Below are 17,283 nucleotides of genomic sequence, written 5' to 3'. Positions count from 1 at the left end.
TTTAGTTGGACGTCATTAGGGGAGAATAGAAGAACAAAGCCGAAAGCATAATTAGAAAAAGGTTCATGAGATTATGGACAGCTTGTTGAGTGGCAAGTGGGACACAGGAAAGAGATTAATTGGCAACATATACTCACACATGTAAGATATAAATGTTGAGTAAGCATTGGTTTACAGATTTGGGAATCTTTACCAAGCACTTGTCTATCTCAAATGCTAACCTAAATAAAATTGTCGGGTCCTCATCAAGAGAGCAACTGATATAGAATGAGTTCACCGTCACATAACATCTTGATTCAATAATATATTCATGTGAAAGAAACGTACACATGACAATGAATTATTGGACAAAAGATGAAATGTAACGGTGAACTCGTTTTATATAAGTTCTTTTCTCCCGTCAAAAATAGGAATGATAAGATGATTACTAATGAAATTGTTCTAACTGTTTTACCTTGGAAAATTAACATGTATATGTACATAGAGAGTTATATACAATTTGCTTTAAAAATTGGCCTTGTCCCTTATTTATTTTGTATACAATGATATTTTACATCTAACGGGAGGGACTGGCAACTAGATTAGAGCGTACAATGTCAATAAATCAGTTACTGACTAGGTATCGAACTAAACACAAATATAATACGTGTGACCGAAAGAATATGGGGCAAATTAGTAATTAGCCCAGCAAATACCAGTTCACTTGGCATTGTTGTCAAGCAAAATTGCGGAGATTATCCATCATCGAGTTACGTAAAGTAGCTTGCGAAGCAACGTAGTAAGCAAAGAACCAACTCATTCTTGGCAACCGAGAGAATTTGGGCTCTCTTCCTCTCCATCTGCTGCGCAAACAAGGCATATATTCAATTTCACATATTGTGATGGGTTCAATAAAAATAGTGCCTGGTTTAGAATTCTAATTTTTGGGATTCTATCGTAAAATTAAATATTTGTTTTTATACAAAAATAGTGCATTATTTTTTTATAAAGATTTTAGTTGGGTATTTCGTCAAGCATTTAGTGTGCATGTCATCCTACCAAGTGCTATCGAGATATGTTGAATAACTTTTTCATAGAACACTTAGTGGACACAAAAAGGTTCCATATGGACCGTACGAGACATTTGAAGAGTCCCTAGAGATGCAGGACATTTACAAGCTTTTGTTCTCAACCTCTAAAGTATCCCGTACCAACTGCTCTCCCTAAGTAGATTTGTCGCTAAATATATACAAAATCTAAATTCTAGCTATATTTATTTCTACATTTAATATAGAAGCATTCCCTTCATACTTCTTCTTTAACACGTCTAAAACTCTTAAATCATAATGTATGCTACAACTGTATACGAAAACTCACATTTTCATTATGATGGGTAATACTAAAGATACTAAATCGTTATAGGTATCACCTCTATATTAAATGAAATTGACATTGCTTCAATACGTAAAGTGAATGTCTCAATCTAATAGATAGTGTTCGTGGTCAAGAACTATTTTATCCAGTCAATACAAGTCCTTTACGAACTTTCATATAAATATTTGTATCTAGGTCCTCATATAGATAAGTTTTGACCATGTCCATGAGCTACTATTCAGTCTTTTGAAAACTATCAGATCGACAAGGTAGCAGAATTGTGACGTCCATTTTGGGGGAATAAGTCTCCTCATAGTCAATTTCAGGGCGTTGAGAGAAACCTTATGCTACAAGGCGTGCTTTGTAACGCACTATTTCATTATTCTCATTACGCTTTCTTACGAACACCCACTTGTAGCCAACAAGCTTCACACTAGATAGAGTTGGAACTACAAGTCAAAACACTTAACCCTTTGCTAAGGAATCAAATTCAACTTGAATTTCTTCCTTCCATTTTGGCTAATCAGTTCTACATGACATTCGTCAACGGAATGAATTTGACTTCATCGCTAATCAAAATTTTAATATCTACTGCAATGTGCAAATGCAAATGCATCATCGATGATAACCTCATTCTAGTTCCAAACCACATCCAAGCTAGTATAGTGGATGAAATCTCTCAATTCTCGGAATAAGATTGTTTCTCTTCCAATACTCTACCATAATTTAGAAGAATTTCATGCGATGGATCAAATAAGACATTGATAGGATCCAAACTAGTTTGACTAGTATGTGTTGTTTGCTTCCTCTTCTGGGGATACAATCCTTCGAACTAACGGGTCTCCCACGCTTCAAGGTGGGGCATGTGAGTGGCTAACCGCCAATGTACCTACTGCCCAACATGACCATGTGATTGGCTAACTGCCCGTGTGGTATCAAGAGATAGTTTAACTTGTGGTATCAAGAGAGATGTGTTGTCATTGTTCTAAAGATGTAGATGCCTCCCTACGTGTAGATTATAATGGCTATATACAACTTCACGATACAACCTTTGAATCTCATAGAGTGTCTGATCCATACGCACGATTACATTAAACGAGGTGCCAATTAGTGATGAATTGCTTATTAATGATAAAGATGAGTAGGAAAATAATAAGGAATATAGATGAGTACTATAGTAGGGAGAGAAAGAAAATAATTGAACATCTATTTTATGTTTGAGGAGTTTCCTATTTATAAAACTCTCTACACCCTTTTGTAAATGGTGATTCTAGCCTTTTAGGTAGACCAAAATTTTAAACCAAATTTGCAAACTAAATCACGTTTTACTAATAAGAAATAAACACGTTAATCAACACTTAAATAATAATCCGACCATCAACAATCACATCATTTGGTTCACAAAATTTAGTTTAAAAATTTAGCTTCTATAGCATTACCCTTTTGTAAAAGACATGATTATCTCCATTAGACATGACTCTTTATATTTATTATTTTAAATGATAATAAATATAGTTTTGAATCTTTGATAAAATAAACTAAATGAGAAGAGATCATCTCCTGATCTCTTCCACCAAGGCCACCGGATCAAGTGATTCAAGCTTTTCAATTTTCATCCAACGACCAAAAATTATTATAGTTTTTAAGGGGTCAAAATAGGTGGACCGTTGAATAAAATTTGAAAGGCTCAAATCACTTGATCCAGTGGCTTTGGTGGAAGAGATTCAGAGAGTATCTCTTCTCAAACTAAATAACCAACATACACATCCTTGCTCCACGTTAACTTGACCTCTGTTAGGCACGTCTATCCTTGCATACACGTTTGCAGCTGATATATGTGATCGAGATCAATGAAAGCCTCTGGCATGCTTTAGACAACACTGTGAAAATCTAGAATCCTCTGCACTTCAATTTCATACTGGGTGGTTTAGTTTCCTTTGGGATCCTATCTTTCTCGCAGAGACATTTTGTGTTGATAACGTGTTGTGAAACTAATTTTAAAAGTGTGAGAGAGGGGACGATAAAAATAGAAAATTGCTCATGTGTATGAGAATGTCTTTATCCCTAATCTTGTATCTTTATTTATATTAATCGTGATGAGCTTTTCTTGCCATAGAAATAAGAATTTGATCTCTTTGGTCAACTCTCTTAATGGGTGGATAACTAGATTATGACTGCATCAACAATTAAAAAGAAATCCTATCAAACTACAATTCATTTTGGTTAACTATCTTTAGCATAAACAATCCAATACATCTAATAAACCCACCAAACATCGTACGAGTCATTAGCAACAATTCTAGATCATTCTTCAGGATCGGATCTACCAAAACTGTTTTAAAAAATTATAAGTTGTTGAATTGTTTGATTATTAATGTCAACATTTTGGCTTTTAAGTGATAGATATAGTTTATTTACTTATACCAAAATTTCTACTCTACAACATATTTGTACACTTTTTAATAGAGATAGAATCCATATGTGTTACTGGATCTTACTTTTATTAGAGAGATGATATAAATGATGTACAAATATGTAGTAAGCGTAAATCTTCAATGTTATTTGACGTTTTCATACGATACCTGTGTTTCCCTTCTACTCGTAATTCCATAAACAAATTAATTAGGTCTGTTAGATTAATTATATATATATATGTTTTTATTTTTTATACAACAATATTTTTACGAATGAAGAGTTTAGCTAAGTCATAGTAATAATGTAGCCTAATTTAGAATTAAATTTGGCACATTCGAACTTAACATTTCATTTCTCATTTTCTCATTAGTGAAGAAGAATACAATCGCCAAATGCATGCTCCACCCGCCAGCCAGAACCCCCGATCCAAACCCGATTACGGTTTTCCACATTTCGCATCGGCGCAGATCCGCGGAGTTGCGGCGGAAAGCTTCCATTGACGATTTGTTTGAATTCTCGAGGGCGTTGTAGAAGTTCTGCAAGTTTGCTTCAGGTATGGAGTCGATATTGGCTCGGGCGCTGGAGTACACTCTCAAATATTGGTTGAAATCTTTCTCCAGAGACCAGTTCAAGTTGCAGGGACGGACGGTCCAGCTTTCTAATTTAGGTAAATTTCAGGGATTTGTTTGCTCAATTCGTTGTAGTAGGGTTTCATTGATTTGTTTTTGAATTTGACAGATATCAATGGCGATGCTTTGCATTCGAGCATGGGATTGCCGCCGGCACTGAACGTAGCCACGGCCAAAGTTGGAAAGTTGGAGATAGTGGTTGGTGACTGTTAATTCTGATTGTTGTGTATTCGGTATAATTCAATTGGTTTCAATTGATATAGTGTCTGGCTGAGAATTGGAAATCGGAAGTTAATGGATTGGAAAAGGAAATGAGAAGTTAAAATGTGTTGGCTTTTTGTGTATACTCTCTTAATTGTTACAAAACTCTCGAATTTAGTTGAGTATATCGTTGTACAAGATGTGATGCTCTGGTGAGAGCTTAGGGTAGATGTATATTCCAGATGGTTTCCTTTATATGCATTATTTCTCAATTCATTTTCGGATATGAGTTAAGTAAATGACTCTTCTTTGTGTGGGTTGATAGCTCCCATCTGTCAGTAATGTGCAAATAGAGCCGATTGTCGTGCAAATTGATAGGCTTGATTTGGTTCTGGAGGAGAAGTCAGATTTGGATGAGAGGAGTCCAAGGAGGTGCTTGATTATACATTTCAAGATTGAAACAAGTTTTATAGTGCAGTCATGGTTTTACTGAGCAAATAAATTCTTGTGTGCAGTTCCCCATCATCCTCTAGCTCAGCAATGGGCAGCGGTTATGGATTTGCTGATAAGGTGAGGTTCAGTCAGTGCAGTTATGTGTTCTCTATACAGAATGTAAATAATCTTGTCATTCTTTAAGACTGATGAAACTTCAAAACTCAGGAAGAATAAAAATAATTAGCCATCACTTGTAAAAGGAGAGATTGTTGCCAAATGGCATTGAATTCTTGACACATTTCATGTTTGTTGCTGAATGGCGATTATAGCTTGTTAACAAGATGAAATTTGTCAAATAAAGCTCCAGTCTTTTTTGGTGTATCTGGCTAATTATCACCGAAGTATGGCAACTGAGATTATATGTGTTTTGTTAGGTTCCGACCTTTCATTCATTCAATTCCTCCCTTGCTCTCATGCTTTTTGTAATTCACTTTTCATTCCAACATTTCGTCTATTTTCTATTCTTGTTTTGTTCTGTGAAGTGGAATTTCTGGTCCTCTGCTGTTGTATTGTTGCACAATTTTAATTGTTCAATAAATTTTGTTTCTTCTAAAAAAAAGGTCAACTCATACTGACTTTTTCAATGGTATCATTAGTAGCTCAAATCAGTTGAAAATCCAGGCCTGTAAAGTTTTCTTGCAAGCTTCCTTACTGATGAGTGTCTTCTTTGGGTTTTTTGAGCATGCATAGAGATTTGAACATTTATTCTGGAAGTTACGTTATCGATCTTTTTTAAAATGATCAGATTGCAGATGGAATGACTTTGGAGATTCTCACAGTTAATCTTCTACTTGAGACTCGTGGGGGTGGTCGAAGCCATGAAGGCGCTAGTTGGTATTTTAACATCACCTGTAGGTGAGGCTTCAATAAAAAACAGTAAAATTTGGACCTATGAAATTACATTATTGCCCATCATTTTTTTTGTGTGATAGAAGACTAATTTGTCTGTTCACCCTCTTTTGGTTGACAAAGAGGGTTTTATTAATTAGTAGAGATGTTGCAAGAGATTTGGTGGTAGTATGTTTTCCCATCATTTTCCTGGAGCTTAGTTGGGCTTTGACTAGGTTCTACTAACTACTAAGTATAGCTTTTGGGTGTTGTTTCTGCTTTGTGCATTTCTTTTCCTGATCTTTTAGGTAGGAGTTCACATATCTCTTAACAATTAACAAGGATTATATGTTAACTGTAGGAATTGTTTGTTCATACCTGCATTGTATCTGAAGTGATTTTGTGACTAGTCCTGTTGCATTTCTACTTTTGTTGAAGCCACAATGAATTATGGATGTAGTTTAACAGAAAAGTATGATTTTGTACATTAGCTCTATGTGGGAAATGTTTAAATTTGAGAAATGGCTTCCCCTTTCAATTTGATATATGTTCAGTCCTATGGCTAAGCTATAATTTATGTCGGTGGCTGGAATGGAGGAATGCCTTTTCACGACCTCCCTGCACTCTGGTTGTACATTAGCTCTATGTGGGAAACGTTTAAATTTGAGAAATGGCTTCCCCTTTCAATTTGATATATGTTCAGTCCTATGGCTAAGTTATAATTTATGTCGGTGGCTGGAATGTAGGGATACCTTTTCACGACCTCCCTGCACTTTGGTTCAACCATCAATGCATGCAGTTTCTGAAAAACCTCTCCATGTTCCTGACTTTGGTATTAAATTTATTTATGTCCACTAGAATTTAAACCAGTGGCCGTGTGCTGGGTGTTGGGTATCTGTAGTTTGAAATTATTCTCTTATCAGTTTTGTATTATTGTTTGGACAGGTAAGAACTTTTGCCCTCCCATATATCCTTTGGGAGATCAGGAGTGGCAGCTAATTAAAGGTGTCCCTTTTTTGTGCCTTCACTCTCTTCAGATCAAGCCATCCCCAATCCCTCCATCTTTTGCTTCACAAACAGTAATTAATTGTCAACCCCTAATGGTATGTGTTGACATCTTTTATTTGTTCCATCTTTTATATGTTTTTCTTAGTGAATCTTCAAGTATCATTTCTCAATTTTTTTTTTCCCGTTTGTTTTTTGGTTTAAATTCTAGATTGATCTCCAAGAAGGATCCTGTTTGAGGATCGCTTCCTTCCTGGCTGATGGAATTGTAGTCAATCCTGGTGCTGTTTTACCAGATTTCTCAGTCAATTCGTTGACTTTCACCCTGAAGGAATTAGATGTGACTGTTCCTTTGGACAGAGATAAATTGTGTGACCGTGCTAACAACAAGGACAGTATCTACCAGAGTACCTTTTCTGGAGCAAGGCTTCATATCGAGAACTTGTTATTTTCGGAGTCACCATCACTAAAACTAAGGTTACTGAATCTGGAGAAGGATCCTGCTTGTTTTTGTCTTTGGGAAGATCAACCAATTGATGCCAGCCAGAAGAAATGGAGTGCTAGAGCATCGCACATCAGTTTGTCACTAGAAAAATGCACCAAGTCTGCTGGCCTTCAGAGTTCTCTTGATGGGAATTCAGGCATGTGGAGATGTGTTGAGCTGAAAGATGCTTGTGTTGAAGTAGCTATGGTAACTGCTGATGGGAGCCCATTAACAAATGTTCCACCCCCCGGTGGTATTGTCAGGGTGGGGGTAGCTTGTCAAAACTATCTCTCCAACACTTCTGTTGAACAGTTATTTTTTGTTTTGGATCTTTATTCGTACTTTGGCAGAGTTAGTGAAAAGATTGTTCTCGTTGGAAAAAATACTGGAAAAAGAAATAAGGATCATTCTATTGACTTAAAGCTGATTGACAAGGTTCCCAATGATACAGCGGTAAGCTTGGCAGTAAAAAATCTTCAGATTAAATTTCTGGAATCATCTTCCGTGAATATTGAAGGAATGCCTCTGGTTCAGTTTATTGGGGATGATCTCTTTATAAAAGTTACTCACAGAACTCTCGGTGGTGCAGTTGCTGTTTCATCCACTATACATTGGGATAGTGTTGAGGTGGACTGTGTAGACACTGAGGGAAACTTGGCACATGAGAATGGCTCAGTTTTAACTTCTGTTGAAAATGGTCTTTCAACTAGTGGAAATGGGTACCCTCAGCTAAGACCTGTATTTTGGATACATAACCAAATAAAACATCAATCAAATGGAAAAGCTTTTGTAAATCCATTTCTGGACGTAAGCATGGTACACGTAATTCCTTTAAATGAACGAGATGCAGAGTGTCATAGTCTGAATGTGTCGGCGTGTATCTCTGGCATACGCCTAGGTGGGGGAATGAACTATGCTGAATCCCTGCTGCATCGCTTTGGAATACTTGGCCCTGATGGTGGTCCAGGAAAGGGGCTCTCTAAGGAGTTAGAAAAATTACAAGCTGGACCACTGTCAAAACTTTTCAAACCGTTGCATCTCATTGTTGATGTGAAAGAGGGTACGTGAACATGATTTTGGTAATTTTGTCTGTTTAGGTACACACACAAAGTCGTTTTATCCTCTTCTTTTTTCCCTTGTCAATTTATTATCAGTGCTGAGTTTATTCATTGTTACACAAATGGATGTATATATTCCATTTTCTTCCAGATGGAAGTCCAGGAGATGGGAGAGAAAGTGGGGTCTTGCACTTGGGAAAGCCAGATGATGTAGACGTGTCCGTAGAGTTCAAAAATTGGTTATTTGCTCTTGAAGGTGAACGGGAGATTGCAGAAAGATGGTGGTTTGACAATCATGAGGATGTGCAAAGAGAAGAGAGGTGTTGGCACACAACGTTCCATAATCTGCATGTAAAAGCGAAAAGTGGTCCAAAGCATATGCTGAATGGTAATGGAAAGTCATACAGGACCCAAAAATATCCTGTGGAATTGGTTACAGTAAGGATTTCTCACTCTTTCCATTGTGGCTTTTTCTCTTTTTAAGGTTGCCTGCTAAAGGCATCTTGGATGAATTATACATGCATATTGATTATTAAGGGTGACTTTTTTCCGAAAGGGTCAGCTTACATGAATAAGCCAGCATCATTGAAGCGTTTTATCATTTTATTTTTGGGTCTTTTCTTGGGGAAAAAAAAAAGTAAATTATGGTCTTCCTGGGCGATATCTTAGGTATTTTAATTTTTTTTTTAACTTGCATGCATTGCTGAGATTATGTCCCTGTTATGGTGTTGGTTCACTATGTTAAGTGCATCTGCGGTCATAACAGTAACACTCATGAAAGTAAATGAGCATATGGTTTGCTACCACTTACCTTGGATCATGGAATGATACAGCTGCTGAAAATTGCTTCACTAGGAAGAGAGAGTGATGAGGCAGGGTTGTTAGATTAGAATGTTTGCCCTTCTTTTTGTTATTGTAAATTCGTAATTTGGTGGTGGTCCTACAAGATTTCTCACCCGCACTTTGTACTTGATTTTTGAACTAATCAATTTCTGTTTCATTTCAGAAAAATATATGTACCATTTTCTTAACTGGTTTGTCAAGCTTTCTGTTTGGTTAAGTAGTAGTGAAGTATGATAATTCTGGGCTTTACCTTAAGTGGGTCATTATAGTAGGGTGAGAAGTTGTCTTGCTCATGCGCTCAGAACTATCTCACGGTTGGGTGCAATTTGGAGATATGTAATTCTAAGCAACCTAACAGTTGGTAGTGCTTTATGTTAGAGTAGAACTGAGTCAATGTCATGCAGTTTGAGATTTAGGCAAAATGAGCAAAAGAACATTCATGCTAAGGTTTTGCTCTTTTTTTATTTTATTTTATTTTTTTTAGTTCTAATGAGCTGACAATTCTCTCTATATTCTTTGGTGGAACTTGGTTCGTTGCGCCTGTGCTGCGTTCAAGATCAATATTTTGACACTCTAGATATAGCTTGCTTTCATTAGAATATTATCGAATGCAAATATGTGCAACTGTTTGTGATTGATTTCAATTTCATCATTTATGCACCTGCATTTTAATCAAACAGATATCGAAATATTATCTCATGCATTTTAATATGGTTCCAGGTTGGTGTGGAAGGCTTGCAGATACTAAAGCCACATTCTCAGAAGTCTAACAATGTTGCTGTCTTACCTGCGAATGGGATCAAGGAAACTGCTGAGACATCTGCAGGTATAGATCTTGAATTTCGCATGGTGATACCAGAGGACCCGGTCGATCACAAAATGGTGGAATGGGCTGTGGAAAATGTGAAATTCTCTGTTAAGCAACCGGTAATGCATTTTTTCAAGTTAACAACTGTATTTTATCTTCCAAAAAGTATTCTGCATTATGAACTTTTTTGTCTCCATAGATTGAGGCGGTTGTAACGAAGGATGAGTTGCAACATCTTACTTTTCTGTGCAAGTCGGAAGTTGAATCAATGGGTCGAATGACGGCTGGAATTCTGCGGTTACTCAAGCTGGAGGAGTCCATTGGTGAGGCTGCAATGGAACAACTAAGCAACCTTGGTACGCTACTAAACTGATTGTCATCCAACATATACATCTCCGTTAATTCTAATCAGGGTTGAGTTGTTCTTCCCTTCCAAGTCCTGAGATTGCTACGCTAAAAAAATGCAATCAGTTGACATCTCTTGCCATGAGTTACTCGATTCATTTGTGGAATTAGTTACCTTTTTAAAAAAAAAAAAAAAAAAAAAATTTAGCCAACAAGTTTAATCTGGTGTATGTGATTATAGCCAATAAGTTTTAAAATATATTATTTCGGGCCATGTGTGAGTTTGGATATGAAAATGACTTGCAGGAACTGAGGGCATCGACAAGTTACTCTCACCAGCAAAGCTCAGCAGGGGCGGCAGCTTTTCCAGCACGGGGCTCTCTCAGTCAAATTTGATTATTGAAACCCCGAGTACAACTGCGACCTTGGAATCGACAGTGGCTTCACTTGAGGAGGCATTTACAGATTCACAGTCCAAGTGCACTGCTCTTATTGCCGACCTAGGTAGTTCAGAACCGTCTGCACAGCATCTTGTGACTGTAAAAGAACTCAATCAGAAACTTCAGAGTATGCAGAGTTTATTGACGCAGTTACGGTCTCACATATAATTGTCATTGTGTGCTATTCTTTTGTCCCCTCCCCTGTAATACCTTGGGACGAAAATGATCCCAATCATATAGCCTACCCATTCTTTATCTGTATATAAGGGGGCAAAAAGTTGCCTCAGAGATCAGAGATCAGAGATTATGCAGTACCGCGTTGCATCGCTTGTAGCAATGGCAATGGTCGATTGGCGAAACAATGATATTTCTACTCGGTTCATGTTTCACAAGCGTATATCAGATTCCATAAGCCTAAGTGGGGGTGAAAATTTTGAACACGACTCAAATCCAGCATGAAATTGTGGTGGATTTGATTTGAAGTTGTTCCGGTGTATGTCTCTGTTGATAAAAGCGATACTGTTTTGCCACATTACGAGCACCTTGTAGACGTTTGGTTTGACATTTGGTACCTGTTGTTGGCCGAGGGCCTGAAGTTCTCGAAAAGGGGAGAATAGCAATATCATGTTACCTTTTCCTTCCCATAGCGCTTGCAGAATCGCTTAAATCAACCGAGGCGTCACTTCTTCCTCAAGAGCACGAACCACGGGAGCCCCTAATGAGCACTGAGAGTGATGCACAACTGGTCTTATGATATAACATACATGATAACATAATTCTTCTGCAAATTTTGAAATAGATTTGTTATCAACCTGCCTGAGTTACATAACAACTACGCTAGAGCAAAGGTTCGCCAAAGTACGATTTTCTGTACTCCAAATTTCGATCACATATTACAAATCACTTGTGTTTCTCTATCAGGAAGGCCGCCAAATACATTACCGCAATCAACCAAAGCTTTAAGAACTCTCCATAGCATCCCAACGCCAAATAGTTCCGTCCTCACAGCAGCTTAGAATGATGCTGCAATATAGAATGAGGCAAAGCGGGTACACTTCATCATTATCGAGGGGTATGGAAATTACAAGGTCATATAAAGAACAATGTCAAATAAAAGATAATATGTAATAAAAGCAATGAGAGATAAACTGTGCATGGATCACCTTCCATCAAAAGACGTAGCAGTTTGCCTAATCGGGGATTTTGATTGAGGATGTAACAACCTGAGAAACGGCGCAAGATTATCATTAGTGGTTTGCATTTCAAAGTTACAACTTTCTTCAGCATGTAGTTTTGGTAAAGAACAGAAAACCAAACGAACTTTGCAATAAGAACCGGAGGGCTGGACTGTAGTTCCCAAACAAAAATCTTTCCTTCTCTATTCCCTGCTAGACAGAAAACAATAGAGGCGGAAGAAGTCAACATATAGTTCTGCAACTCAGAACATCAAAGTTTACATGGGATGGTCCCTTCATTTTTGAAAGAATGAAGAACTATATCAACTGTTGTAACTACAACTGGTCGTACCCAGTGCACAAGGCTCCCGCTTTACGCAGGGTCTGGGAGAGGTAAATGTCGGCTAGCCTTACCCCCATTTATGGAGAGGCTGCTCCCAAGTCTCGAACCCGAGACCTACCGCTCATGGGCGAAGGCACTTGCCATCACACCAAGTGCGACCTCTAACTGTTGTAACTACAACTGTTTAAGAAAATTCCTCATGCAGTTTGCGTTACCTATAGCGGCTGCATTGTAGTGGAAATCACAGGAAAACTTGATGAACCAAATATCACACTCCGGAACTGGGTATTTTTGAAGGATGTCAACGGTACCCTAACCAGAAAGCATCCAAATAACAATTTAGGCCACCAGAAAGTATAATTACGGGAATTCTACACAATCAACCAAACTCAGCAAAGATTTGTGGAATAGGTAGTAAAGAAGAAGAAATAGGGTTTGCTTGATAACTGTTTTGTTTTTAATTAGAAAAATAAAGGGGAAAAGGAAGAGATGAAGGAAACTGAGTAGCCAGATGATAGTGGTGAAAGAAGCAGAGAAGATAATTAGAATGCTTTATAGCATAAAACTAAAAGAAAAACTATTTCGAATTGTATTTAGCTTTTAGTATTAGTTTTATATATTCCACTCATTTCTCCTCACCTCCTCTCCATCTCTTTAATTAAAAGAAAAAAAAACAGAAAATAAAAATGTTGCCAATTGACCAGGTTTCTAACCTCCCCAGGAGACTGTTCCTTCATTTTCGGTTCCCACAGCACAATTTCATTGTCAACACTCTGGAAATTCACAGAATAATCTATTAATGCAATCATTAATAGAGAATATATGGAATTAAGCTACCACAGGCATCTAAAAGCAATTCAAGCTACCCATATTTGAAATCTATTTGTTATATCTGGATAAAGTTTATCACACCATGCAAGTTATTCTAAATTGTTATTAAACTTCATCTTGCTTTCAGGCGATCAAACAAGCTATCAATAAGTTGATGCCAAACAAATAGAAATCAACTTTGCAGGAACTGATATGTCTTCCCCGTTAACTCATTTGAACCAGCTGATTGTGCTGATTAAAGTTTTGCCAGTTAGTAAAGGAAACATACGATTCACATATTAAGATTTTACATCCTACAAATATTTTCCGTCCCCAAATAACCATCAGATTTATACTGAAAAAAATGAAAATAGTGGATGAAATTGTGATTCACCTTTGAGAGGAGAAAATCACCAAGCCACCTATTACAGTCAACATAGTTTGTATGAATGGAGGCTATGAATACCTGAAAGGTTCAAGTTAACCTCAGATAAAAGGATAATGAAAACTCTATTATTATTTTTTTTGAGAAGAAACTATAACATTTTAATAAAATAGAATAGTGGAATTACACAGAAGTGGATAAGAAATCCACCAAGAACAAAACAAGAAAATCTCTCAAGAGGATCTGTTTACAAGTAGCAAAACCTCAACCAAAATCACTTTACGGCTGCTAACATATCCCACAGTATGTGAGAAAGAGAGTAATTCTTAAAATCATTTGATACTAAAGCCCAGAGGGCTGCCCAATATCTTACTCTTCCCCTTAGATCTGCTAAAAAAAAAGAGGTACTCACTGGAAATTGCACATATTTTGTTGGAAATTTTGACGGAAGATCTGTCCATGTGAAAGATTTCTCCACATATGTCCAGAACTCTACAACAAAGCAATGTATAAGAAAACAGATTAGAAATAATATTGATTTACCCAGTTGACGCCTGTCCAAACATTAAATCAAGCACTCTGACCCTCAGAAGTGGAATTACTTTAACATCCCACTGTTGCATAATCATGCATAAACATAGCTAATTTGCAATAAAAAAGAATTTTAAAATAACCCATTACTTTCTTCAATACTAGTAAAACATAGAAGGCTGCTTCTATTTTCTATGATAATATATATTTTGCCTTTTTTAGAAACATAAGTATTACGTACTCACACTATACTGTGAATGGGTAAATTTGTGACCATTGTGATCCATCATCCATGCCATATGGTTACACAACAATGGTTACCATATCAAATTGTGTAAATTCTCATATGAAGCAAAAGCCGTTCAGTCCTACCTTTCATTGACCAAATCTTAACGGTGTTGTCCATGCCACAACTCGCAATGCGATATATGTCAGAAGGATGAAAGTCCTATAATAATAAGAACAAGGTGATAGAATTAGTCCCTCGAGTCATTTTCTTTGATCAAAATCTTAACAACAAGAAAAAAATACGAAACAAAAGATTTATGATTAAAAGATCCCATGGAAAGGTGGCAGGATATAACTCCTCGTCAGATATGTTTACCACACTCAGGACTTCATTGCGGTGACCCCCTGCTCCTGCGAATATCAAAATACATATTCCAGTCTGAACATTCCATAGCCGAACTGACTCATCCTGGAAAGTTCTAAGATTAATAATAAAGTAAACAACAAAAATATCTTAAAAAGAAAAAAGGAGCAGGTTACTGTGTTCACTTTGCTTGCTGACACCACAAGTGATGACTTCAATGGCTGAGTCCTGATTTCATTTATTGAGTCCCCATGGCCAACAAAACTCTGCACATAGATGAGTATGTTAGGGGCAAAAAGAATTTAAAGCAAGAAAATCCTGTATTTTCATTGCCACTCAAAGCACTTTTGAAATATTTCAAATATTTCAGCGGAAATAGATGTATGATTGCATGCTATAGCATAGTAAAGAGCACCCAGGCTATTACTACTGCACCACTATAAAGTACAGGATCTTACAACCAGTACTAAATTTAGTACCTTGTCTATCTTCTCGCTGCCACAATCAATGATGCGCATTATACCATTAATTCCTCCAGCCACAAGCAACGGGGATCCATCAATATTGCATGCCCAGCTCACAGTGTAAAAAGACTCATCCTTCTGATCTATACAAAGCACATGACAATCACATATCCGCAAAAAAGTTCTAAACAATAGCAAATGAATGCTAAACCGTTTGATAAAATGACTGAGAAAAGAACACTAATCTTGATCAATGACGGAATGATGGCTGTCTTTACTTACATCTTCATCAATGTAAGACTGCAACACAGCAATCACACCCCCTTCTAGGCATTGGAATACAGTCACCTGAAAAAGAAGAAAACAACACTTACAACAAATACAACAAATAGCAGAAAGAGAACCTTGCATTGTTTCTCAGATAAATATTTTACGCAAATGAACACGGGGAACAAATTCACGTTGTTTATTTGAAAACGAAGGAACTATACACTACCAGGTCAGAGCAGCCATAATTCACCACTAAAGCTGCATTGTAATCCAATGTTGTAAATGTTAAAGGTGATGCTTTTTTTTTTGTTTTCACTCGGATTCTCGGAACACTAACCTTAAAGATCATTTCATTCTATTCCAATGTATATCTTTATTCCATGAGAAAATCATGTATCAAAAAATTGATAGGCAAAGCCGATATCGAAAACTTCGATAAACCCTAAATCTCTAGCAATCCACTCAATGTAACAAAACCCAGTAAACTAAATCATAAGAAACCCCAAAAATTTACTAAATTTTCAGCCAAAACAGTATAGAACCCATGTTTGGTTCGCGAGAAAACGCACGAAAATCCAACTAGCAGTCCCGGAATTACAAAGGAAGAGAAACGAACCCGATTGCCGCTGACTGTGGCGAAGACGTTGAAGTAGCGAGAGTCAATGAAGTTGAAAACGATGGCGTATAGGGGGCGCTTGCCCTCTTGGAGCCTGTTGGTGACTCTGTACTCTTTCTTCTTCGAGGGTGCGAGGGAACCCACCACCGGTTCCGACCCTAAAGCGAACTTCGCCGCCATGCCTGCGGCGCAGTATACCAACAGACCTACCTCTTGCCAAACAACGGAAATTTCTGTTTAAACAAGACAGAGGGCTGGTTTAATATTGCTGTGATTAAAAAAAAGCTCACGTGAGATTAAGCGTGAGAATAAACAGTTGTGTTGTGAGAATACGTTTATGAAATAAATCAGTAGAGTGTTTGGTAAACTTTTTTTGTTAAAGTGCTTTTGGAAAAAAAAGCAATCTGATAGTGGGTCTTTTCATGAAAGTAGCACTGTAGCTCTGTGTGCTTTGAAAAAAAGCCCGTTTTCCAAAGCTGCAAATAGCAGATTCAGCTTTTTCCTTTGATTTCAGCTTATTCTTACAATAACTTTCAAAATAAACCATTTTTTTTTCAGTTTATCAAACACTTAAAACCCTCGTAACTTTTTTCATGAGTACTTTTTTTTATGCGCCTAACTCCCAAACCACCCAGAAACTACTTGGTGCAATAATTTTAGCTTAATTATTCACCAAAAAAGTTAATAGACAAATCTAATTTTTATTATATTAATATATAAATTGTTGAGTTTTCACATATAGTTCTAAGTTTGAAATTCTTGTGTTCCTTAAATTATTTAAATAGTTTCGAATCTGTGTAATCTAAAATTCCATTGAATAAGATGTTGATCCCACTAAACGTCCCAAAATCAAAATTCTCCCTACTACCTTAATAGTAATAAAATTAGAAACAAACAATAAATTGCTGTTTAGTATTATAATATAGTTATACTTCTCATCATTTGTGGATGAGATTGTCTTAAATTCGATACTAACCAAATACAAATTTAAATCATATTAAAAATAAATCATTGTAAAACTAAGGGGTGTATTCAATTGGGATTTTAAAGGATTTTAATTCTTTTAATGAATCTAGGGGTATTCAATTGAGATTTTAAATGATTCTCTGAAATTCTAGGTGTATTCAATTAGAATTTTAAGATAGTTTATTAAAATCCTTAGAAATCAAGGTGTATTCAATTAAGATTTTAAA

The 17,283-nt window shown here is 36.7% G+C and overlaps 2 protein-coding genes across 3 annotated transcripts; one reads left to right on the top strand and one right to left on the bottom strand.

Annotated features, from left to right (window-relative positions):
- Nucleotides 1-4,074: 4,074 nt before the first annotated feature.
- Nucleotides 4,075-11,322, top strand: LOC126615915 (uncharacterized). Its single transcript, XM_050283839.1, has 12 exons — nt 4,075-4,435; nt 4,507-4,595; nt 4,924-5,030; nt 5,114-5,168; nt 5,839-5,948; nt 6,668-6,753; nt 6,867-7,024; nt 7,138-8,470; nt 8,620-8,906; nt 10,032-10,238; nt 10,319-10,475; nt 10,771-11,322. The coding sequence occupies exons 1-12, from the start codon at nt 4,324-4,326 to the stop codon at nt 11,070-11,072; spliced, it is 3,003 nt and encodes a 1,000-aa protein (XP_050139796.1). The 5' UTR covers nt 4,075-4,323; the 3' UTR covers nt 11,073-11,322.
- Nucleotides 11,323-11,636: 314 nt separating this feature from the next.
- Nucleotides 11,637-16,341, bottom strand: LOC126615921 (polycomb group protein FIE1-like). 2 transcript variants are annotated; one of them, XM_050283846.1, is made up of 13 exons: nt 16,091-16,340; nt 15,487-15,552; nt 15,220-15,342; nt 14,926-15,006; nt 14,753-14,845; nt 14,521-14,596; nt 14,030-14,109; nt 13,627-13,698; nt 13,136-13,195; nt 12,638-12,734; nt 12,226-12,289; nt 12,068-12,127; nt 11,637-11,927 (listed from the first exon to the last, which is right to left on the bottom strand). In XM_050283846.1, the coding sequence occupies exons 1-13, from the start codon at nt 16,268-16,270 to the stop codon at nt 11,864-11,866; spliced, it is 1,116 nt and encodes a 371-aa protein (XP_050139803.1). In that variant the 5' UTR covers nt 16,271-16,340; the 3' UTR covers nt 11,637-11,863. The 2 variants fall into 2 exon arrangements, with proteins under 2 accessions (XP_050139803.1, XP_050139804.1); XM_050283847.1 differs by lacking the exon at nt 13,136-13,195 and having other exon boundaries at nt 16,091-16,341.
- Nucleotides 16,342-17,283: the final 942 nt, after the last annotated feature.

Source organism: Malus sylvestris, chromosome 3 (genome assembly GCF_916048215.2).
Source record: "Malus sylvestris chromosome 3, drMalSylv7.2, whole genome shotgun sequence".
Taxonomy (NCBI): domain Eukaryota; kingdom Viridiplantae; phylum Streptophyta; class Magnoliopsida; order Rosales; family Rosaceae; genus Malus; species Malus sylvestris.
This window is presented reverse-complemented; position numbering and strand designations above follow the sequence as displayed.

Bases quoted from the DNA above. Each gene is read 5' to 3' on its own strand.
- LOC126615915 (XM_050283839.1), top strand. From the start codon at position 4,324: ATGGAGTCGATATTGGCTCGGGCGCTGGAGTACACTCTCAAATATTGG. The intron at 4,436-4,506 runs GTAAATTTCAGG...TGAATTTGACAG, and splicing joins GGTCCAGCTTTCTAATTTAG to ATATCAATGGCGATGCTTTG. The intron at 5,949-6,667 runs GTGAGGCTTCAA...GCTGGAATGTAG, and splicing joins TATTTTAACATCACCTGTAG to GGATACCTTTTCACGACCTC.
- LOC126615921 (XM_050283846.1), bottom strand. From the start codon at position 16,270: ATGGCGGCGAAGTTCGCTTTAGGGTCGGAACCGGTGGTGGGTTCCCTC. The intron at 14,597-14,752 runs GTAAACATATCT...TTATTATTATAG, and splicing joins GCAATGAAGTCCTGAGTGTG to GACTTTCATCCTTCTGACAT. The intron at 13,699-14,029 runs GTGAGTACCTCT...TGAACCTTTCAG, and splicing joins CAAAATATGTGCAATTTCCA to GTATTCATAGCCTCCATTCA.